This window comes from Papaver somniferum, chromosome 4, assembly GCF_003573695.1.
Source record: "Papaver somniferum cultivar HN1 chromosome 4, ASM357369v1, whole genome shotgun sequence".
Taxonomy (NCBI): Eukaryota; Viridiplantae; Streptophyta; class Magnoliopsida; order Ranunculales; family Papaveraceae; genus Papaver; species Papaver somniferum.
The window spans coordinates 53,729,349-53,753,761 of NC_039361.1; the positions used below are offsets into that span (position 1 = coordinate 53,729,349).

Sequence of the window (24,413 nt, forward strand, 5' to 3'; positions counted from 1 at the left end):
GCTGAAATTTGTGTTGTATGAAGGACCTTTTTTTGACTAGGCAATTGGGAATTCAGAACATTGAAGTCGAATGCGATTCTCAATGCACTGTTCAATGGTATACATGGATTTCTAACCCACCTTGGCATTTTCAATGGCTGATTAACGACATCCGAGAACAACAATCTTTATTTTGTTCTTTTGTAATTACTCACAGATACAAATAAGCTAATTGTGTAACTAATATTTTTTCCAAGGCTGCTGCCAAAAATGTTTTGACCGGGGATTGGTTTCCTGTTCCACCCTAAGAAATATGTAATATATTAAGTGTTGACCTTAGGGGGAAAGTTTATCCCCATTCTGTTAGGCTCTACTTTTGTGCTGGTTTTCAGCTTAAAAAGACAAAAATAAAATAAAATAAAAAATGACTGAGCCGGTACAACACACATGCACTCCGTTGGATCAATATTTGTTTTTTTAATAGAAAGGAGATATTATTGGTCTAAAATTATAAAAGAGGTTAATCCCGATGGATTAAAGTTAAAACCCAATCTGGACAATTGTATGAACAATCGAAACTACTTAATTTAGACCTTGCATGTTTAGCAACCGAGTCTGCAACATGGTTTGCGTCTTTATGAACATAAAAGCAAAACCAAACAAAGCATCCAAAATTAAACTTAAGTTTGTCCATTTGACTAATAAATGATTGGCATTCAGAGCATTTATTACATTCACACAATCTCCTTCCAAGTGGATTCTTCTGATTCCCATTTGCTTTACCCACATCACTGTTTCGGGAAGTGCCATGGACTCTACTTGTTCTGGATCTAATGTTTTGGCTGGCTTCCCTCGCATTTCATTGCATTCTCATGCATTATTTCCAGAATCCCAGTATTTCAATATATGATACATCAAAGTTTATCTTGTCTATTAAATGCTCAGAGCACTTCCACCTTGGTGGGACAATATTTTCTGAACTGCTAGTGACTGCAATAACATCAATTTATGCTCCAGTCACTTAATTCAGAATTAATCTGCCAAATTACTGTTGATTCATTAAACTGTACATTATCAAACACTTCAAAGCATTTTGATTTCCTAATATGCCAAACTGTGCAACCAATAACTTCAATTGTATGACTGTCCAACTGTATATTAGAAGCTTGTAAGCTGAAAACATTGGATAACCAATTATGGAAATTATGATTAACAGTTTTAGCATGTATTTGAGAACTTACTCCATTCCATATTCTTCTAGCCACTACACAATCCGAAAACAAATGATAAAGAGAGTCAACTCCATTACCACACATTCAACAGGTTGTATCTTGATGTCTAGTAAACCTAGTCAACCTCTCTTCAACAATGACACAATTGGATCGACTTCACCTCCACAAATGACCAATTATTACAAGATAGGGAAGAAATTTCCAGTTGGGTTCACAATCCCCCTAGAAGAAATAGTATTTTCACTTCAGTTATGTGGATTTTTTTTTTTGATATGAGGAAAGATTTATTAAGCTCAATGAGATTCAGGCACGATGTGCATTGATAATACAAAGTTAAACCATGGAGAGTAATCCTTATACTCTTCTAAGATAATTTTAGCAACCCTAATATTCCAAGAGATGACGTCTGCTACATGATTACCATCTCTTTTAACATGAGATAATTTCCAAGAACTGAAAACAAATAATCTATTTTTGATCTCTTGTAGGATCTTTTTATTTTCCCACTTGACTTGCACATTATTAGCAGTTATAGAATCAAATATGACTTCAGCATCAGATATCAAGTGAAAGTTGTCCAACTTCAATCTTTCCATCCATTTCAGAGCTTCTAGTATAGCCAGACTTTCACTAGCTTCCGCATCCATTATTCCAGTTGCATAGGTGCACTTGATTCCTTCAGCACATCCTGCATCGGAATAAAGCACCATACCAATGCCAGATTCATAATTTAGATGACTAAAAGAGGCATCTACAAATATTATATACTTAAAATTATTTTCCTGCATCACAGTATTAAGATTAAAATCTATAACAATAGGATGCATAAAGAGATAAAAATCATGCAGGTGATGATTAATTCTAGAAGAAGTTAAAGTAGGGTTTATAGTTTTCTCCTAAAAGACATATTTACATCTTTCCTTCCAAATAATCCAGCAACCAACCATAACAGTGTTCCTCCATTTGACCATATCTTCAACTCCAGTATTATCAATGTTGTTGAACCTGGAGAGTTGAATTGAAGCAAGTTATTCTTAACCTGATCAATATCAATATTGACTAACCTGCAAACTGCTCTTGAATGTGTACAAGTAATAAGAAGATGAAAAAGATATGTTTCCTCATTATTACAAATGGAGCATTCAAGATCCATATTTCTGTTGTACTGAGCTGGCCTTAGTTTTGTTGGTATAATGCCTTTTAAACATTTCCAGATGAACAGCTTTATTTTGTGAGGAAGATTCATACTCCATAGATCTTTCCAAGTCTTTTTACGGATAGTATTCAAAGCATCTTGGTTATTAACTCTGTTTTCAACCAACTTATTATAAGCACTCTTGACTGTGAAGTTACCATCTCTTGTAGGCTTCCATTTAACTGCATCTTCTTCATGGGGAGAAATAATCATGAACTTAATTCTATCAACAACTTCTGAAGAAAAGAGAGAGTTAAGTAAAGGGATATTCCAAGCAGCTGGATCAAGTAATATTAACTCACTAACCAAGTTATAGGACATATGTGAAGGATCTTTGGGAACTGGTTTAATATCCATACCAATAATTTAGTTATCTGACCAAATTCTTGTTTTTCCATTGTTAACTTCCAGGCAGTAATTTTCTTGAAGTATATGAAGACCAACTTCAATTCCACTCCAGACCCATGAAGTATTGAATTTTTTTGAATTAATATGCAGAAACTCTTTACTTTTGAAGTATTTTGCTTTTAGAACTTGAGATACCAGATGATCATTTTGAGTACAAATTCTCCAAACCAGTTTAGCTAAGAGAGCATGATTCAATATTTCAAGATCCCTAAAAGCCAATCCACCCAAATCCTTAAGAATACAAAGGTTGAGAAAAAATTTGATGGGGGCATTTTTTGAAGGGGGCATGGGGGACAAATGATATATTGACACATGTCTTTGATTCCCATGAATTCTGTTTCCAAAAATATAAAAAAAGTGTATTTTTGGAGAGAAAATTTGTTTTCTTAATTGGTGTTGGCATTTTTGGAAACATCATTCATGGGAATCAAAGATATGTGTCAACATATCATTTGTCCCCCATGCCCCTTTCAAAAAACGCCCCCATCAAAAAAAAAATGCCACGAAATGAACTTAGTACCTTTATTATCTTTGTACCCCCACGAGAACTTTCTTTGTTGGGTATCCAGTTTTTTAATCAGCTTCTTTGACATTTTAAATGTGCTCATCTGGTACATTGGAACTGAGTTAAGAACAACTTTGACGATGGTTGTTCTTCCAACCTGACAAAGATTAATGCCCTTCCAACTTGATAATCTTCTTTCAAATGCAATGTTGACTTCTTCAAAAGAAATAAATTTAGATTTACCTATAAGAAGTGGTGAACCTAAATATTTCTCCTTCTTGTCCATATATTTAACACCAGGGATGTTCTTGAGAGTATTACAAACATATGGATCCATATTGTTGCTAAACAAAATGGAGGATTTGTCAAAATTAATGACTTCACCAGATTGAGAACTAAAATCATGCAGAATTTGCTTGAGATTATTCACACTAGTTAAATTTTCTTGGGTAAATATAAGACAATCATATGCAAATAAGAGATGATTAATAGGAAGATCTATTCTAGCAGCCTTAATTCCTTTGATATCTTTTGAATGATGAGCATCAGTAAGAGTTCTTGAGAACCATTCCATGGCAAGAATACATAGGTATGGAGATAATGGAACTCCTTGCCTAATACCCCTTCTTGGCTTGAAATCATCACATGGAAAACCATTAAGAAGAACTAATAAAGAAGTGGCATTGATGCACTGTTGAACTAGATGAATCCATTCTTTAGAGAAACCAAAACCTTCAAGAACTTTGAGTATAAAACTCCATTCCAGCCTTTCAAAGGCTTTACTCATGTCCACTTTGAGAGCCAACCAACCACTTTCTACTTCTTTCTTTCTCATGGAATGTATTAACTCATGAGCAATAATAGTATTATCATTAATAAGTCTTCCAGAGACATAGGCAGCCTGATAAGAGAAACTATTTTACAAATCAGAGGTTTCATTCTTCTAACCATAATTTTAGAGATTAGCTTACAAGAAGTATTACATAATCCAATTGGCCAATTTTCAGAAGGAGTAGTTGGTTTCTTAGTTTTAGGAATTAGAGAAATATATGTCTTGTTCACGGATTGAAGGATAAAGCCTGAAGAGAAAAATTTTCTAACCATCTCACAAACTTCTGAACCAACTGTATTCCACTGATTTAAAAAAAAACTGCTTGAAAACCTTCTGGACCTGGAGCTGACCAATTTTCCATACTTTTTAACGTATTTAATATTTCATCATCTGATGGGTGAACTAACAGAAGTCTATTTTCCTCTCCAGTGATCAAAATTGGCAGCAGATGATTGTTCTTGAATATCTGATGAAAAAGAAGTACTTATCTCTTTAAAGTTGTTTGTTAAGAGCTTAGATAATTCTTCTCTAGAGTGTAACCAGTTGCCTTCTGAATCTTTAAAAATTTTATGTTGTTCCTAGTTTTTTTCCTCTTAGTTAAAGTACGACAGTACTTGGTATTGTTATTCATGTCTTTCAAGAAGTTATCTCTTGATTTTTGCTTGTGAAAGTCTTGTTGTACCTGATGCCGTTTTTTGAGCTCTTCATTAATTTCAAAGGCCTTAGAAATATTAACTGTTGAATGAGGCAATTGTTGAATTTCAGACAATTGATTTTGAAGCATTTAAACTTTTTGATGGATATCACCAAAATGAGTTGTATTCCATCTTGAGAGAGCAATTCATGTAAATTGTAATTTTTTGAGAAGTTTAAATCCAGCAGATCCATGAACGTTCTTCTCCCAAGCTTTTGCAATCTCTACATCACAAGATTTATCATGTAACCAAATAAGAAAGAGTCGTGTTATTAAGAAGGAAAGAATGAATTTGAGGAGGGAAGGATTGTGGGGGAGGGAATCATGTTTTTAGAGGAGGGATTGACTTCTCAAAAAATTAATGAAATGCCGGAAATGTCCTGATAGCTAATTTTTCTAACCAAACAAATACCTAACAGTAAAATATCTCATCTCAAAGTGATCGCAACTATCTGATCAAAAAAAAAAGTAATCGTACTAGGGAAATGATCATATAAGCATCACCCACACAGAACCTAAAAGTAGAAAGTGAACGGGATGAACTAACAAACACCAGAAATCCTGCAATTAAACTTAGAATTAAACTAAGATGATCGAATTGTACTTCTTTCTTAATTGATCTTATAAGTTTCTTTCAGAGTTGATCTGATAAAGCTGTGATACATACAGAAAACGAAGAAAAAAATTTAGAAGCATCTAACATATGGACTAAAAAACCTTATTACTATGCAACAAATCCATCTTCACCGTAATCATGATTTCAATCAAGAACAGCCTATATACTGGTGCAAGTATAACAATACCAAAAACTGGATGCACAATGATAATGAATGGGAGATAAGTTTTTAACTTCAAAGCTCCTGTAAGAAAAAAGTGGATGTCCAATAACTTACATCTGTACGAGATTTTTTTATAAAAAAATAAATGATAATGCATTAGAGATGATTAACATGCGATTCTTGTACTCGTTGATAATCAGACGCATACAGACAAAGAAAATTCTCCTTTTATGTGGATACTTTCCCATCTACACATTCATCCTTACCTTCTTTGTCCATGATATTTGGTGATGTTTATCACGAAATTCGACTAAACAATTTAATCGATATTCGGGGAAAGAATTAGGGTTTTAAACGAAGAATATGGCCCACCGGTGATTATGAACGACTAAATTAGTTAGGGTGGGATTGGCATTTTATAAAAAATTGGTTATTTTTGTTATGTTTTTCTTTGACCCATGTTGACCTGAATTTTGTCTTTATTTTTCCCTCCTCAAATCCATTCTTTCCTTCCAATAACAGTACTCATAAGAAAGAACTTGAAAGGTTTCCATAATTTTGATTGGCTATAATCACTGACCAACATGATTGGACAATGATCATTACCAGCTTGAACAAGATGAAGTAATTTAGAAACAGTAAAGTTAGTATTCCATTATGCATTACCCAAAGTCGTATCAATCCTAGATCTTTTTTTACCCGTCCCCAAATTGTTGCCTGTCCAAGTATGTTCCTTACCAATAAAACCAATGTCTTCTAAACCAGCAGATTGAAGAACAGAATTTGCCCATCCATCACTTGAGGAAGAAGAAGACTTAGAAGTAATAAGATGTATATTCGGATCACCTAATAAAATCCAAGGCTGCAATATTTTGTTGCCAACTTCCTCAATGCAACTCCATTGCTTTTCCTTTTTATCTAAATTGCAGTAGCCATACATAAAAGAAAGAAGCCATTCAGGTAGACTTGGCAGTTATGTGGAATTTGAAAGTTAGTAAAAACACAGTAGAAACTGACTGGAGATTAAACAGAGATGAACAATGGTACACAGCATTACAGGGATATCAGGTGTTTAAGATTCAGAACAAGAAAGAAAAACTTGATTAATCAGCAATACAGGGAACTACAAGAAAAATGATAGCACAGTAGAAAAATGAATCACATTTGACTAACAAAAAATAATCTGATTGTGAGTGAGATTACATGTACACAAGTTCAGTTCATCCCTATCTTTACAGTCTTCACATATGATACTGTCAAAAGCAGAGACTAAATATACAAGCCTGTAAAAATGAATAGCGCACAAAATTGCAATTCACATGTCAGCAGCAATTGTTAGATACAGCACCAGTTATCGTAGCAGACTCGATTTTTCTTCACTTGATGAAGTCCCAAGAAGCTCTCTTTCTCCTGCCAGCAGCTGATGTCTCTTCTCTTCTCTTCTCTTCTTCTATTTTCTCATCCAACAGCACTATACACAATGGGGGTGATGTACTCTGCCTTCCATCGAGGATGATTGTCTTTCAACAAATTCCTCGAAGATCCAAAATTCGCAGAGTGTATCCCACCATACGTGAAAAAAAATGAAAGAATTACAACAATGCAATATTGTGGGGGTCAACAATGACATGGCTTGCGCCAAGATACAGGAAAATCGAGGCAAATCAATCATATCCTATCAATTTTTCCCAAGAAAAATCATGGAGGCGATTGCGGTTTAGCTTCTTCTGTTTTGTTCACACGACACATACAGTCTGGACAGGGGAATGTATATATGGAGTCATTTGGTCTCTTGAGCTCAATTCCCTTTGAATCACTGTGAGATCTCATATTCAGCATCTGGCGTTTGAAGGTCTTCCATCTGTCAAAAACATTGAGTTCTCTGATAGTCAGAATTAGGTCTATGTAAATACTTGTTAATCTAGAACAATAAGAGTGTCAAGACTACGGGAGATGACATACACATAGATAAATGTAATATGATATTGAGCAGCCCTAAATTTATAGCAAAATATAATTAATGTTCCTTGGACCTTTGAAGTAGTGAAATTAGAAACAGGAGCCAAAGTCACAAACAATGGAAGAGGAATGCAAGCATTAAAGCTTCTGCTTCTATATGAATGTCCTATGCAAAGATGAGGTGAAGCTTTTAGAGAGATCAACAAACTCATTTCATGATCACCAAAAAGAGTCTTCGGTGTCTGTTCCTACACTACTGTGCTATGACGTGTGAGATCAATTTCTTCATTTAATAAATACAACTGAAACCTCATGCATAACTCTGTCTGGCAGGACCCACATAAACTTATTCTTTTCTCTTTCTCGTTTTGAAGAAAGAGTAGCGGTCTTCAAATACTAGGCGACTACAAGAGAAGATGTGAAGAAAAAAAACTACAACCAAATATATGAATCAAGTAGAACCCAGATTTCACAACTGGTATCTCACATAAGCAAAATAATGAAACATGAGTCTGCCTACATGTTGGATACTTACCCGATATTTGGATTATCAAACAACAACGCCAATTTTCTCTTGTCCGGCCTAATTGTCTTTGAGTGTCCACCAAACAAGTACCTCCTATGCCCCATTAGAAAATGAGGGAAATTCCCACCTTGAGTTGTCACAAACACCTCACTATGGAGACAAACAGTGTAGTCGATAGCAGCCATCCTCGAAGAAAAATTCTATAAACAGAAACAAAATTAAAGCGAAGACATTGACAAAGATCTTTATTTTTGTTAAGTTTAACACCAGGGATGCAAGTAGGAAGCCTAACCTTGAATGGGGCGAGTTCTTCAGCTGATGCAAGCATATCTTTTGTTTGTAATAGAGGAAACATTTCGAGAAGTGGTGCCATGGTTTTCTCAGCATTGTAAATCTTTCCAGATGCTAAAAAGATGGATGTGCTATTATCAAAACCCATGCCCCTAAGCATCAAGCCAACCTGAGATCATGTAGTAAATAGGGAATATGAACATGTGTGGTTACTTAGATGGAAATAAAAATCTGTGATTATACAGAAAAGTAACAAGTTTATTTCTTTTAGCAGGGTAGTGTGGAGTAAAACTTAGAAACAGCTCCCAATAACTAGGTCTAAACTTGTTTTAACAGTTATAACGTTCTGCGAATCACCTTGGGAATCCAAAAAACCATAATATTTACTGTGTTAGTATATATACACTTATGTGACTGGATCTGAGCATTAAAACATTTGATTAAAATTGAAATAGATGGAAAGAGACCGCACAACAGATAGGGGCATTACCTCCAAGGGAGTAAGTGGACATTTCCCATTAATCCTGATTGATCCAGGACGGATTACACGACCAGGTTTAGTAAATTTTCCTCTCCAACCCCTCTCCCTGGCTGCATTCATGTCACTTATTTCTTGCTCCCCTCCATCAAATATGCAACAAGAGAAGGCAACCATATCCTGTATGTAACCAGAGAAGATTAATGGTTACTATCGAATTTCCGATGATACTTTCAGAAGTAAAATCATTACCAAAAATTTTAGAAAGTCGCTCATCTAGTTTGCAAATTTACCTCTTCGAAACGGAGATGAACTGCGATATATTTTCCATTATTGTGAGCACTGCGTTCTTTCATTCTTTCGACCAAACTTTCTGCCAAAGTTGCAATTGGATTTGCAAACCTCAATGATTCATAATTTGCCAAGCATCTAAGCCTCTGAACAGCTGGAGGAGCATCGAATGACAACCGATTTGCAAAAGGAGATATTCTTATAAACCTGAATTGTCCAATTAGAGAAGCAGATGCGTTTCAGTTTAGCTGGTTCATTAACAACGGAAAAATTAAAAAAGAAATTAAATTTAGCTTGCTTTTCCTTACAAAGGGGACAACATGACATTTAGTATTCACATAAGAGCAATTGATGAAAAAAATATATAAAAAAAAAAGAAGAAAAGAAATTCAACTCACTGTTCTTCAAGTAGCCTAGGAAGAACCGACTCCCTGTAATACTTGATGGAAGACCAAGCCTTTACTTTGAAGTTGTAAACATTACTCATGTTGTGGTCAAACCTTTCCATGATATATCCTGGTAACTTATTAACCACTCTTACATCCCCTTTCAAGGTCTGAATAAAGTACTCCTCATCATAGATATCACTGAATTTGCTGTAGAGACATTATTTTTACTGATAAGCCAAATAGGTGAAACAAGGTTTATATGTAAGCAAAATAATAAAGATTAAACTACTTAAACATGTTCAGGTTCAAACACAATACGAACCTAGGATCTCTCCAAATGCTATGGTAATGGAAGTTGGGTATTACAAGTGTTGCATTCAGATAGCCCGCAACAGCAACTGCATTGCCTATCTGCAGCTCAGAGACAGTAATTGCATCACAAATAAGCCACAATTTATATGAAGGCTTAAACTAAACAACTGCAGAGTGATTGAGAAATAAGAACAAACCGATGTCCTTTGCTGATTTAAGCCACCATTTGCTTCGACATAAATGTAACCGTTTGATTCAGGCAGACCTATAGAAAAGATAACCCCATGTTAATGTTGTCATGATCATAATGTGACAGCACTAAGACTAGTAGAAAAGCATATCAAAAAGGCAGGGAGGAAAAAAACAATTGGTGTTCCAGAGATAAACATTTGACCCATACACCTGTAATATTATGTGGTTGACAGAACTAAATGTGCTATACCAAGTACAATAGGTCTTCCACTGAAAGCTGAGTGCTGGAGTGGACAAAGTTACAAAGAAGTACCCAACACTAGTGTGATAGCAATGTTCTAAGACGCGATTTAGGGGCGTAGCATGAACCACATCATATATTTTACTTGAGCAGAAGAAGTCTTGCTGCTCACATCGCATGCTTTACAGCAACAAAATCCCTTAATACAATAAAATGCCTCCAGTACTAAATTGGCACCAAAATTATGCAAGAAAAGTAGTTCAACTCTAAACCGATATCTATGGAACCCGAAATAGCTTTACAATAGCCATGACAATCTTAATAAAATATTCGGGGAGGGGAAACCCATCCATCCAAGCTAAGATGATCACAAGAAGAAATTCAAAGCTTATGTAGCATACTTAGTGCATACCTTCTTCAGACTTGTTTATACACGGCCTCCACTCACCACCTTTATAAGGGTGTCTCCATACTGTTGCTAACTACAAAGAATCATTAGCTTGCTTTTAGAAAGAGATGAAGAAACAAACTATATTCGAAGAGGAACAAAAAGTCAAGGCTGCGGTCACGAAATGCTTTTAAGGATCAGTTTTTGAAGGCAGCAAAAATGCAGCATATGTAATGAACAGAATTGAGTAGATTGAAAAGATTCCCAGTGGACAAAAAAAATCAATTACAGATCCCGAATGTGGTCGATAAATAAAAACAACCTCCACCCTGCAGTGCCGTAAGCTGATGCATCACGACATTAAATTTGAATAAGTTATGGGCTCCAATCCCAACTATATGCAACTATACACCCCATGTTATTCTACTCTTAAAGAGAATCTCACACTAAACCAAACTTAAACTTAAAACAACCCCATGCATTTGCAAAACTGACCGCCCCATCACAACCTTAACAAATCCCAACACCTTCTTCTCTTTCCCATCTGATATCCAATTATTAAAGAAAGGTATCGTTTTATATAGATACAGAAAACCCAAAGCTTTTAAGTTTATCCCATTGCTTCTTATGTAACCAGTTCTCTAATCAACCACATTGAGGCGTGATTTTGTTAGAGAGTTCAGTAAAACATTTATGACAAAACTGAACTCCAACAAATCGTAGTAGTTGGTAGAGTAGAAAGAAACTTGTAGATAAACCAAATTCCTATATCAAGACCACTAGCAAAGGGTATGCTCATATAGTTTCTCTAGTAAAAAGACTTAATGGCTTACAGGCAATTGCACCATGTTATACAACAAGTAGATCCTATGAATCCAAAAAAGCTGAATTGAAGCACAATTACTTCTCAGGAAAGAAATTCGACCCAAAATAATAAGCATTTCGGCATTACAATATCACAAACCTAAAAAATTAAGAAAACTAGGTTTTTGTATTGTTTCCCCTTTTGTGGTAAGTTTGATCCTCCTGATCCAAATAAACATGCATTGTGATAAAATTTTCAGATCTAGAAATAAGAGATAAATACTAACCGCATCTGAAGAGAAATTATCAGCATCCATTTCAGGCCGTAATTTGTTATAAAGTTGAGGAGAACGATAGACAGAACCAGGAGGAGGACGAGAGTTGATATCAGGAACAACAACATCTAACGAAACGGTACCCATATACAGAAGCATCCCAGAAATATAAATAAGAGGAGCAAATAGAAAAACTCCTTGACGACGTAGAAGAACAGACAATAGGATCCATGCGATTCTCTGTGCAAATGTTTTCGGTGGTGGTAGAAATTTACCACTACTTCCACCACCTTTGTTATTGCTGCTTCTTGTATGTCTTAATCCTGGTGAACCTCTTAATGGTGATTGCGGTGGTGATGGTGAGTTATGACCACTACTTGATATTCTATTATATGCTGGATGCATCTCTTTTTTAGCGCAAAATCAAAAAACTCATCACAAATTTACATAAGCTCTCTATCAATTACTCTATTGTCTGTATTTCTGTTGGTGGTGGTGGCGGTGGTGCTGGGTGTGGGGGGGGGGGTGGTGGTGGTGGTGGTGTTTCTGTCTCTCTCTCTTCTGTGATTTTTTTGTTCTGTAATGTTTTTTTGTTTTTTAAAATTATGGGTTGTGTGTGTGATGAGTAATGTCTGTGTAAATCTCTCTCTCTTTTATTGTCTTTAATTTGCTTTCCCTAATAGGTTTTGTGTATTATTAATTTTAGTTTTTTTAAATTTGGAATTGGGAAAGCAACAGAATGGGAAGAAGAAGAAGGAAAGGTGGAGTAATCGAAAGACATAAGAAAGCACGATGCACGTGCCAACAAAAGGATGTGATGCAAAAAAAAGTGTATGCGTGTAACTTCCTGGGGTTTTGGTACCAAATGTTATGCATTTAAGTCTAATTCTTATGGGCTAAACTGAACTGCTAGATTGGCCAAAAAATGTTGCAAATCAAAGAAAAAGTGTGGTTTAAAAGTTAACACTTGCACTTGCTAGTTCTCTCTCCTAGCATTTGCTCGCAGTTCAACTAGCAGCGAGATTGAAGCGTTGCGTTCAAAAAGTGACCTTAGCGCTGAACAGTTCAGCGCTCACGAAAATCACAAAAATCATACGGATCACAAAAATTACAACAGTTGATCTGACGACTGAAATTTAAAGCGTTGAACCAAACAGCGCTAGACAATGGTCCCAGATAACGTGGACTGCTAATCTAGCTGCTAGATTAGCTATCCCATAGGATATAGGAGGTTGCCCTAGCTGACGTGGATTGCCAATCTAGCTGCTAGATTAAAAGACCATGGGGATTAACCTAAGGAGTTCTACTGAGGACAGGCGGCTTGTTGGCCACTGCCCACAGGCGGCTGACACTTTGGTAGTTGCAAGATATTTTTGAAACAAACTATTGTGTTTCAATGATTTGTGCATTTCGTGCTGAAGGCGCATAATGACTTTTTCTTTTGACATAACTTGGGCGAGCTTTTAGTTCATGGTTGTTTTTTTTGTTTTTTTGTTTTTTTGTTTTTATAAATAGAAAGCTTCCATTAATGATTCATGATAAAGCTTACATAGATTTCTAGTACATCAAAGTTTAAGAAACATAAAGAAATCCCATATATAATTACAAAATCAACAAATTTAGCAAGAAAAGAGCCAAAACGTTGAAGGACGACTAAAAACATGTATGATAAGAGATCCGATTTGATCGGAGAAGAAATGGTTTTTGGATCGGATGTCCACCATTTTTGATGATTTTGTGCTTCTAGAGAAAGATGTGCTCCAAAGGAGTAATTTGCTTCAAAACTTGAACTGAGCAATGAAGATTCCGGTCGCCGGACGTCGCTGCCAATGTACTTGAAAGCTAGAAAACCAAACAAAAAACGACCATGATAGCCAGTTAAAGGTGTTATAAAAGCACAGGCAGAAACGCCATAAAGACGTATGTAACTTGCCGCCGGCAAGGGAGGGTGATCAACTGACCTAACCCTAAAAGACATTAAAACCTAGCTAAACTATGAAACAAAACTAACAAACGGAAAAGGAAAGAGGGTCCTGCTCAGATCCACCTAAGAGGGAGTAGATCTGAGCATAAAAGCTCGCGTGAAAAAATGGATTTTCTCGCCTGAAATCACAGGAAAGAGAAAAAGGAAAAAATGAGAGAAGTTGATTACGTGTAATAATGTTAGCAATTTATATGGATTTTGATATCCATATAAACTGCATCGACCGGTAGCGTCGATGGATTTTGATATCCATATAAAAAGTGAGTGAAGTTGATTACATATAATAGAGTTTATATGGATTTTAATATTTCATGGTTGCTAATGGGTTCCAGTTTACCTAGGGTACTAACATTTTATATAGGACAAAGCATATTTTAATTTATTATTTTATAAATAGATTTTGATATCTTATTCTTTCCGGATAGATTAGCAGTTTCTGTCATAAGTGTTGTCTTTCATCGACCCTCTTGTAAAAAGATGTGGATGTTGCTATGAAAACCTGTCGAGCCTATTTGGGTCCCTGCTTTTCCAATAACGGTACTACTAACACGAACGATTTCCAGATCTGTCTCCTGCGGGATAACTGGCCGGACTTAGCCCTTAGTAAGGCTACCGTTTCTGATTTTCAAATATCATATGCCAAAGCTTCATCAATTTAAGTTGTGTGTGCATGTGGAACGTCATTTGGTTTTAATTAAAAGTAGGCTACGGTACTCTCGTGGGAGGAAGTACCGCGTGATGCCTCCCGCTCTCCTTTTTATTGCAAGTGCAACCCACTTATTCCAACGCATCCTCTTTATTGCCTTTGCTATATATGTCAACAAAGTATCATGCATATTTTGGGGAGTGACCATGTGTAAGGTCCCGTGGGATCAGGGTCTAGGTCTTGCTGGTTTAGATATTTATCAACCCTAAAATAAGAAACATCGTTTACCTAATCTAGTCACCTTGGTCCAAGAGATCGTTGCATACTTGCATAGTTTAGGGGGAAACCTAAACACTTCCCAAGTTGGCATTCAATTCATGAGCTCGATCCATTTGCGGTTCTACTTCCTTTTCGCACATATGAGCCAGTGTCTGGTGAGTATGTCGTTCAGCTCTATCAAATGGTTACAACTTCCAAGCCATTTTAAGAACTCCATTATTGGGGTTTTGAGGGGGTTGGATTTTGGGGGCTTGAAAGACTAAGTGGTATAGGGGTAGATCAGATTTATGTAAAAGTTCAAAAACATCCTCAATAATTTTCACTTATGACACTTCTCTTCCATTAACTGATTAATCTAATTAAAAAAAAAAATCATTAAATTAAAAAAAAAAACTGAAAATCAAAATAATTAAAAGAAAAAAGGACAATTTACAGAAATAGACCTATTTTTTATGGTTTGCAAAACAAGGCCTGTTTTTTTATTTATTGCAAAACTAGGCAAGTTTTGACAAAAAGTGATGGATGGAAAGTTAGTTGCAGTTATCTGCCAACTGTCAAAAGTTCCCCAGCTTAAAAGACGTTTTAGTCCTTCAATGTTGCATCAACTACACAGATTGTCAAAATGGAGCAAAAATTTATCGGTGAGTTGACTCGGCTAACTCTGATTCAGACAGAGTTTTGGATTTTTTGGCGTTTCTCAGGCCGAGTTCAGGCTGATTTCTTCTCATTCCGGCACAATCATCTGCCAATTGCAGCAGCACCAGAACCTTGTTCCTGCAATTATTCTTCGTTTTTGCATAATTACCTGATTCAGAATAACCCCATCTCTTTCTGCATCTTCATTCATTGCAAACTGCACCATATGTAGTTGTACAATCTATTGCAGCAGCATCAACAAATTGGCATTACGACCTGCAATTCATAACCATCCATCTAAGTCATTCTTCATAACTCGGGTCAATTCCATGTTCCAGTTGCAGAACCAACTCAAAACCACCAACATCCACTGCAACAGCAACAACAGCTTCATAATCTTCATAACCTAATTCAGCTTCAGAAACCTTTCAGCTCTTCAGCTGCTTCAATCTGCAAAATCCTTCAGTTCCAAATCCCCCTTCTCAATTTCAGATTCAAACACGATTAAAGAACCTTAATTCCTAATTTATCTTTTTCGTGAGTTCTTCTTGAACAACAACTTCGACTCAATCCCGTTGAACTCAGAAAGGGTCACCAACAACAACAACTCATCATCTTTCCTTATTTAAACCCATCTCTTCAAAAATCCACAAATTCCTTCCCAGATTCATGTGGAACTTCGAATTGAGAACAACCCATCTATTATATTCCTGAAATCTCCCTTCTACATCTTTGAATCAAGTTACTAGACTTCTTTTCCAGATTTTGCAGCAAACCCTAACCCTTGATATATTGATTCTTCTGAACTCAAGAATGAGATGAAAGCACAGAAAGAAATTAAATTTATATAATCGATCGACATCAACATCTCCATATTCTCATCACAATAAAACCGTCGAATCTCTGAAAATCATTTCAATTTCTCATGAATTTAATCTCGATTGCAGATAACCACACAACCATAATTTCTTTGTAACATCTCCAACTAGAGTTAGATTGCAAATTCGATCGAAACCCAACTCAAATCCACCATAAACTACTTGTGTTTCATCATCATCTCTCAAATCAACTGCAAGTCATGGCTTTCTCAGTTCGTAACCAGAGAGAACCAGAAAGAAGAAAATCAAAAGCGATCTCTCTGTTTTCTGCAATTAGATGGGTTTTCCCCCGTATCATCTTGGTATCCTAGCATCTAGACCGTCCAATTTCTCTAAGATATGGATATGTCAGATTACTCATTCTGAGACCGACACGTGTGACGTTAATTCCTATGGACTTCATCGTATCCGTTCAATTATCTTCGAAATTTCAGCACTCTTAGATTAGGCTTTCAGATCGACACACATGGGTGAGATTAACTATCTATTGACACACGTACAGAAAGGGTAATTTAGTAATCTTAACACCTTCACGATATCTCTCGATACGAGATATTGACAAGTCAACAAGAGATATTGACTGAGATAACAGATTTGGATGGAATCCGTTCGATAGGCTTAGATTTGCAATAAATAAAAAAACAGGACTAGAAACGAAAGTGAGGGTCCATAACATGCCTATTTCTGCATATAATCCAAGAAAAAAACCCGTCCCACCACCACCTCTCTCTTTTCCTTATTCTTCTTCCCTTACTCCCCCCTTTTTGTTTTCATTCTTCTTCATCTATCATTCTTCGTTTGAAAAGATTAATCGTCGATTCAAAAAAAATTACGTCGTCGATTAAATTCATTGTATAAAAGCATGAAAGCAAAGGAAAAATTAGATCATTCTTCGTCGAATCAACCTCCTATTGAAGTACAGAAACCAACTTCAACTAATGAAGTGGTAAGTAAAGATGAAGAGGAATTAAATGAAGGAGATGGACCAGCCTCCCAGACTCCTGAGATGACAGCAATAAGGTATGAATCGAAATACCCACTGTTTATTTAAGCTCTTTCTCGATCTTTCAGTTGGTTTCGAAGATTTTAGGTCTGAAAAAATAGTTTCAGAATTTGATTACGGCTGGGAGTTCTTTGATTCCCAGCCGTAAATATGTATCACGGTTGGGATATGTTCAATACCCAGCCGTTTAAATGTAACACGGTTGGGAGATATAAGAACTCCCAGCCGTTTTAATTTTCACGGATGGGAAATTGTTGAATACCCTGCCGTAATTCTGGTCGATGCGTACGAGATAAATTATTCCCATCCGTAAAAACTGAATCACGGTTGGGACTTTCCTAGCCATATATCTGAGTTCGAATGCATGTTTCAGCGGTAGTAGTAACGTCTAGGTTTTGTTGTCCGTAATTGGTTTTCCAAACCGTAAATAATAGTTTCCTAACCGATTTTATTAGGCGGCTAGATCTTCCTATCCGTAATATGAGAAAGCAATGAAAAGAAAAAAAATCCCAGCCGTTATGGTTTTTAAGGCTTGGTCGATAAATCAACTTCCCATCCGTTATTATATTTGCGGCTGGGATTTTCTATTTATCCTTGACGTTTTTTATTTACGTCTTGGACTTTTGAGAATTATCCCATCCGTAATTATGTCTTTGTCTGGAACTTTGTACACATCCTAGCCATTGTGACTTATCTTCTTTTGCATTTTGGTCTGGTTTGTCTTTGAATAGAAAAGAAGAAAAGAGGAAGAGAAGATCAGTAAAAGTAACACCTTCTAGTGAGCCCACTCCGCAACCCCGTCACGGAAAATCATTGGGTGCAAACGCGAGGAATAAAAGTGAAGGTGTACTTGTTATTACTGGAGGAAATGTTGGTGTTTCTCTTACTAGAGGAAATGAAGGTGGAGGTGAGACTGGAGGAAATGAAGGTGGAAGAAATGAAGGTGGAGGAAATCAAGGTGAAGTTTTTTCTGAAACAAATGAAGGTGGAGGAAATCAAGGTGAAGTTGTTTCTGAAACAAATGAAGGTGGAGGAAATGATGGTCTTGCTGTTACCGGTATCATTGATGCGGGAGAGATGTTAACAATCCCTGAACTAAGATTACTTCGGAATCGAGTCCAAGGCATAATACTCCCTGAGAAAGGAGGTTTATACCCTGAAGAAGGTGCACAATCAAGGAAAAATAAGAGGGATAGGTCTCCTTCTCCTAGCGACGATGACTCGGATACACCCCCTCGTCAGCAAGCTCCATCAAAGCAAGGGAGAGGCGGCAAAAAAGGAGGAACAAGTGCTAAAGGATGAACAGGTGCTAAAGGCGACAAAAAATGAGGAACAAAGAGAGGTCATGCTGGAACAAGTGCTGCTCGTGGTGGAAAAGGTCGAGGTGGAACAAGTGCTCGAAGTGGACGTGGTGGAGGTAAAAAAGACTCCACCTCAAGGTGCCAAAGGAAAAGGAGGTAAAAAGGTGAGAGTTGTTGAACCGACGCCGATTAACGATTTGGATGAGTTTCTGAACGAGTCCACGGGGGAGGACTCAAGTGAATCAAGTGAATGAAAATCTACTCGTTTTTTTAGTATTTTACTTCATGGATATTTTGTTAGCCTTTGACATTTTAATGTTTTTCGTTGTTTGGTTAAGGATTGAGATGGATGGATTTTTATAACTTTGCATTTATGAATTAATTTTAGTCTTTCAATGTGTTTAATCTAAGAAAAATGAGGAAAAAAACAACATCTTGGTTTTTTCAGGCATTTTCGGCTAGGTCGATGCTTCACAAAACCTAGCCGAAAATACCTATAAATCTTGAAAAACAATCTTTCATAGCCGTAAAAAGAACAACGGTTAGGAACTCCCAGCCGTGAAACTCAAAACGGTTAGGAAACCCGTCCGTAGGAGGTTCACGGTTGGGAAACACCTAGCCGTTTTTTGGTATGAATTCCCTGATCTACAATGACTTATGTTTACGGCTAGATATCCAAGCCGTGTTGGAATCACGGTAAGGAATTATATCCGTAAATATATTTACGTCTTGGTCGACCTAGACAATTCCCTACCATTAAACTCCGCACAGTTAGGAAACCCATCCGTGGTTGGTTACGGTTGGGACATTCCTAGCCGTTTAGTACTCTGATAAACCCAACAAAAAAAGGCTCCTAGAAACGGCTACATATCCAAGCCGTAATGTTGTTCACGGACATGAATCCCAGCCGTTATTCTGCCTAAAATTAAAAAATCAGAATTTCGGCCGGGAATCCCAACCGTAACTCTGATAGACCACCAACTCTGCAGGGCATACAGAATTACGACTTGGTATACCTAGCATTTCCCAGCCGTAATCGCTATAATTTCACTTGTACCACTTCAAATCGTCTAGTTTTTCGAATTTTGAAAAATAGATCCGTTTGAAGACTAATCTATAGAAGGTTCTAGTTGTTCAACCACCTATTTAAACTTGAAATAACTTGTTCTCCATATAACCACCCATTCCAAATCAAAATCACACCTACAAGCTCTAGTAAAACTCCTAATAACTCAATGCAATGTACTCAAAGGATAAACCCGACTTTAATTTGGATGAAGACTTATCTCTTTGCCAAAATTTTGTGCTATGCTATCGAAAGAAGGGAGAAGAACGAAGGAATGGTGGTGTACCAAGTCAATCTTATTGGAAGACGATTTTTGAAATTTTTTGTAGTGAAACAGGTAACCCTAACAACCGCGATGGGATTGAATTGTATCTTTGATTCTCAAACATACGCAAAAAAGTGGAAGAGTATATGGCTTTACTTCGTATGTGCAAGCAACTTCGACTTAGAGGTGAGACTGATGAAGAAGTCGTAGCTCAAGCTAACAAGGAATGGAGAAAATGGAAAGGTTATATTTCAACTTCAAAGCTCCAATGACCATCATCAAAGATTTCTTGATACATCAGAAGGGATGTTATTAAAACCAACTTTGTAATGGGGATATAATAAGCATGTAATGAGTTTTATTGTGGTCTAGTTAATGAAAGTATCAGTAATTTTCAATCGTATTAAGAATTCATGTTGAATCCAAAAAAAATTCAACTTTCAAATCTAATTACGGTCGGGAAAGTTTGTATACCCAGCCGTTTTGCAGACTCATGTAATTCATGGAAGAATTACGGCCAGAAGTTCGTAATGTCATGTCCGATATTTTTAATCACGGCTGGGGGTTCCTAATATCCCAGACGTTTCAGTTATTTACGGCTTGGAATTCTTAATATCCCAACCGTTATGTGGTGTTTCGGCCGGGTCGACAAGTTTACCCAGCCGTTACTGCAAAAAATTTCAGATTTTCGATGGATTTGAACTGATAAAATTGACGTCGAGAGTTGTTTATAAGGTTATCTTGAGTTTTGTGATGAAGGGTTTCGTCATTTGTCTTCAAAATTTGTCAATTTTTTTTTTCCAAAATCTACATTTATCGTTCTTCAAGACTCAATAAAATCAAGTTTTTATTTTCAAATGATTAGTCTAATCGATTCACTAAGACTGATTAGTTAGCTTAATCAATTTAATTAGCACTAATCAAATGAAGGGTAGATTAGACACTAAAGAAAAATATGGATAAGGGGTCCTATGGGTTGTTATTTCATGACTCCAAAAAGCCCCCAAAAACTCATCTGTTTTAAGCTCCAATAATAGGATTCTATTTTAAAGAGGAAGGATCTCTTTATACTCTTATTATCACACTATCTCACGTGTTAGACGTTATTTTTGTAAATAAAAATAAAATCGTAACGGATTTGATATTTTAAGGATATGTTCCTCTTACCAAGTTCTACATGCCTATCAAAATGAGCTCTTTCTGAAATATAAAACCTCACAATCTACCGATTTTAATTTCGACGATCAGAAATTTACAGATTTTCAACGACTCATTTTCAAAGTAGTAGATGATGATACTATACGTCTTGGACTCATTTTCGGCAGGGAAGTAGAGTTATCTAATAGTAACATATCCCAAAGTATTAGCTTGAAAACCGTTACGATTTGGATTTAATTCACAAAACGTACAAGCGAGATAATGTGATAATAAAAATGTGAGGAGATCCCTTTATTTTAAATTAAACTAGGGATTTAATATTACAAGATCACAAACTACAAAGACGCTTTATCTTTTTCCTATTGTTCGTTGTTTAAGAAAAAGGTTAGGATTTTATTCATCAGACAAACTTAAAAGTGCTACCATCCCATAAGCATTATACGCTAAGTACCTCGTCTCACTCAAATAAAAATTGATCGTGAATATATTTTTAAACACCTTGATTCGAGCATTAAAGTATCAGTTCAACTTTGAAAGAAAATTAAACCCAAAAGATGTTTTTATTTGTTATACAAAATCATCTGATTTTTTCTCCTTCTAAATAGCCCAATAAACACATATATGAGCAAAATTTTTTAATCACTTTCCCACCCAATTAGCCTGGTTCTAAAAATGAAATGTTGCTTCAGAAAATTGATAGGAGACTGAGATATCTTAAAGTACTTAGTAGGGTAAAATTAGGAGAGTCTTTATTATATAGATACCTCTGCATCTCAGCATATTTTCTATCTCTAATAGGAGACTCTTAATAGGGTATATTTCCTATCTCTAATTCAAATGCCAGTTTCAGTTGAATTTTTTTTTAATTATTTTGATGAGTGAATTCCTTTGGGGAGGTACAAATAAGGAAAAGATTAGATGGATATCTTGGCACAAGGATTCAAAGCCAAAAAAGATTGGAGGTCTTTGGTCTGAGAGACCTTAGAGCAAACAACAAGGAATTATTAGCCAAATGGAGCCGAAGATATGCACATGAAAAAAAGAGCTTTATGGAGGAAAATAATCCAACTGAAAACATCTACAGATGAAGCAGATTTATATCCCAAGAACTATAATTCCCCTTATGGGAAAGGATTCTGGAAAGGCATAGAGAACGAGAAAAGTATAGTGTACAAGAACTCTACCATGATATTTGGAGATAAAACAAGTATAAACTCTGGCTAGACCCTTGGAATAGCCAAATTCCTTTCAGTGAAACACATAAGAAGGCATTCATGGCAGTTAGAAAGAAGGATGCTAAATTAGCAAATTTGATTCAGAATGGCACAAGGAATTTAAAACTCTCTCACACTCCAGATGAAGAAACCAAAGCAGAACTACTCAATATTCTTGCGATTATTGGTGCTCCTCCAACCCTGGTGAATAATGTGGATTCCATCTCTTTTCTAACATCATCCACATGTACTGTGAAAGAAGGGTATTTATGGAAAAGTACAGAATCTTCAGCCTGGAGTTGGAGATGATTTCAAATATATATGGAGAAAACAGGTTCCCCCAAAGGCACAACTCTTGGCATGGCTTGTTATCCACAATGTCATCCACACATTGGACAATCTCAAATCTCTCTGCACCATTGATCAAGAGGAGGTTGACCATGCACTGTTACACTACAGATTCTCAAAAAAAAATTGGAACTACTTCTCTCATTCTCTAGATCATGCTTGGGGATCAAAAAACTACTCTAAAAGTTCAGTTCACTCTCTGGCATTCTGACAGTTGTAAAAGCTAGCAAAAAAAGGTTTGGTACATACTTCCGTTTGCAATTTGCTAGGCACTTTGGGGAGAAATAAATAGAAGAACTATGGCCAAGAAGATAGGCAGATGCAAAGAGATGGTGATAATTGAAGTTAAATTCCTAATTTACTAACGAGGATTTCTTTTTTATTGGTTTAAATTTCTCGATTTCAGGAATTTGATTATGGATTGGAAAACAACCATAAATAACGACTAAAAATCAGTTTACTTTCTTTGTAACTGTATGATATGGGCTCAGTCCGATGGAATGAGACATGTGAGTCCTTGACTCAGTTGTTTGTTTGTTTCTTTTTTATCAAAAAAATCTTAACCTTGTCCATCAAGAAAACAACAACAAATGGGCTCTACTTATGAAACACAACTCCCATGAAGAAAGAGATTTTTAAGGAATTAACTTCTCCGAAAGGTGTTTAACAATACCGCAACTAGTGATAACATCTTCCGAATCTCGTTGTGGAGTGTTCTCATAACTCATCTTAGAAACTGTAATACAAACATATAAATCAAATTGTAATCAAGTTCAACCAAACATATCTAGTTAACACTCTGACTCACATTTCAGGGTTTTATTATCTAGTCTGAGCTCCTCAATGTTTTTACATCAAATATATAGGCCCTTTGCATAAGCTAAGAAAACTGTCGTGATTAGTACGCCAACCTTGATATCTATGGATCGAGTAGCGGGTTAGACACTGCTATTGATTGCATTATTTAGATCAGGTACCGCTTAAAAATTGCATTTTTTTAAGGATTTTTTAAGAAATATATTACGTTGGAACTTTAAAAAATCTGATAAGCAACTTTTTTGCTTTTTGAAAATATCACCCCTCATTACTAAAAAAACAAACCTGAAAGCCATATCCGTGCGAAGCTCTTTTCTGCTAAGATCTGCTGAACTGAAGCTGATATGAGCATATCAACTATATCAAAAATCTCTCTTAATCTTTCTTTTAGTAGTCTCATTTATGTCTTTATAGTAATTAGTCTTCTTTTAAGTTTGGAATGGGTTTGGTGATTCCTTTAGCAGCTAGATCATCTTCAATACCCTCTTTATCTTCAACAACATCTACAACAACAAAAACAATCAGTTTCAAGACCGAGTTTCTGATGCCGATTCAAACTAATCTTCAATGATTCAGACCAATCCAGATTCATGTTGATTGCTTGTTTTACCTTTGTTACTGTGTTCTTGATCTAAACCCTAAGAAATTGTTGGATCTTTCAATGATCCTAGCTTCTTCTAAGTGTGGGTCTTTAATAGGTTTGACTTTGCTTCCAAACCAAAAATGATCGTTTAGACTAGTTACTTTATCTTTGTAATTGATTCTTGAACAGTTAGAACTCAGTTGAGGAATATCTGTTATTGCTTTTTAATTAGCCTTAATATTTATAATATTGTTGAATCGTAAAGTCCAAGACTGTCATGTAACTGATCCCGATTTAGGTTATATCATTAAATATAATTTAAGATCTTCGAAGAAAATAATAATGATATTTTCGGAGCCCCTGATACATGATGCAACTATTGGATGGTTTTTGTACTCGCATAAATCAAATACAGTTAGATGTGAGCAAAACATCCGTATATGCATATTTTACCCGATCCAATTCG

The 24,413-nt window shown here is 36.0% G+C and overlaps 2 protein-coding genes and 1 long non-coding RNA gene across 3 annotated transcripts; all 3 read right to left on the bottom strand.

Moving 5' to 3' along the window:
* Positions 1–912: 912 nt before the first annotated feature.
* On the bottom strand, positions 913–6,564 carry LOC113272527. Its single transcript, XM_026522350.1, has 7 exons — positions 6,324–6,564; positions 5,563–5,705; positions 3,335–4,220; positions 2,125–2,747; positions 1,719–1,993; positions 1,029–1,152; positions 913–969 (listed from the first exon to the last, which is right to left on the bottom strand). The coding sequence occupies exons 1-7, from the start codon at positions 6,562–6,564 to the stop codon at positions 913–915; spliced, it is 2,349 nt and encodes a 782-aa protein (XP_026378135.1).
* Positions 6,565–6,759: 195 nt separating this feature from the next.
* LOC113275524 (protein ESMERALDA 1-like) lies at positions 6,760–12,498 on the bottom strand. The gene is made up of 10 exons (XM_026525056.1): positions 11,783–12,498; positions 10,716–10,785; positions 10,068–10,135; positions 9,881–9,969; positions 9,568–9,765; positions 9,172–9,376; positions 8,891–9,058; positions 8,402–8,569; positions 8,119–8,309; positions 6,760–7,485 (listed from the first exon to the last, which is right to left on the bottom strand). The coding sequence occupies exons 1-10, from the start codon at positions 12,173–12,175 to the stop codon at positions 7,323–7,325; spliced, it is 1,713 nt and encodes a 570-aa protein (XP_026380841.1). The 5' UTR covers positions 12,176–12,498; the 3' UTR covers positions 6,760–7,322.
* Positions 12,499–22,317: 9,819 nt separating this feature from the next.
* Positions 22,318–24,127, bottom strand: LOC113273883. Its single transcript, XR_003322647.1, has 3 exons — positions 23,975–24,127; positions 23,650–23,867; positions 22,318–23,284 (listed from the first exon to the last, which is right to left on the bottom strand). It is a non-coding gene; the product is annotated as an uncharacterized LOC113273883 (long non-coding RNA).
* Between the last annotated feature and the right edge of the window lie 286 nt (positions 24,128–24,413).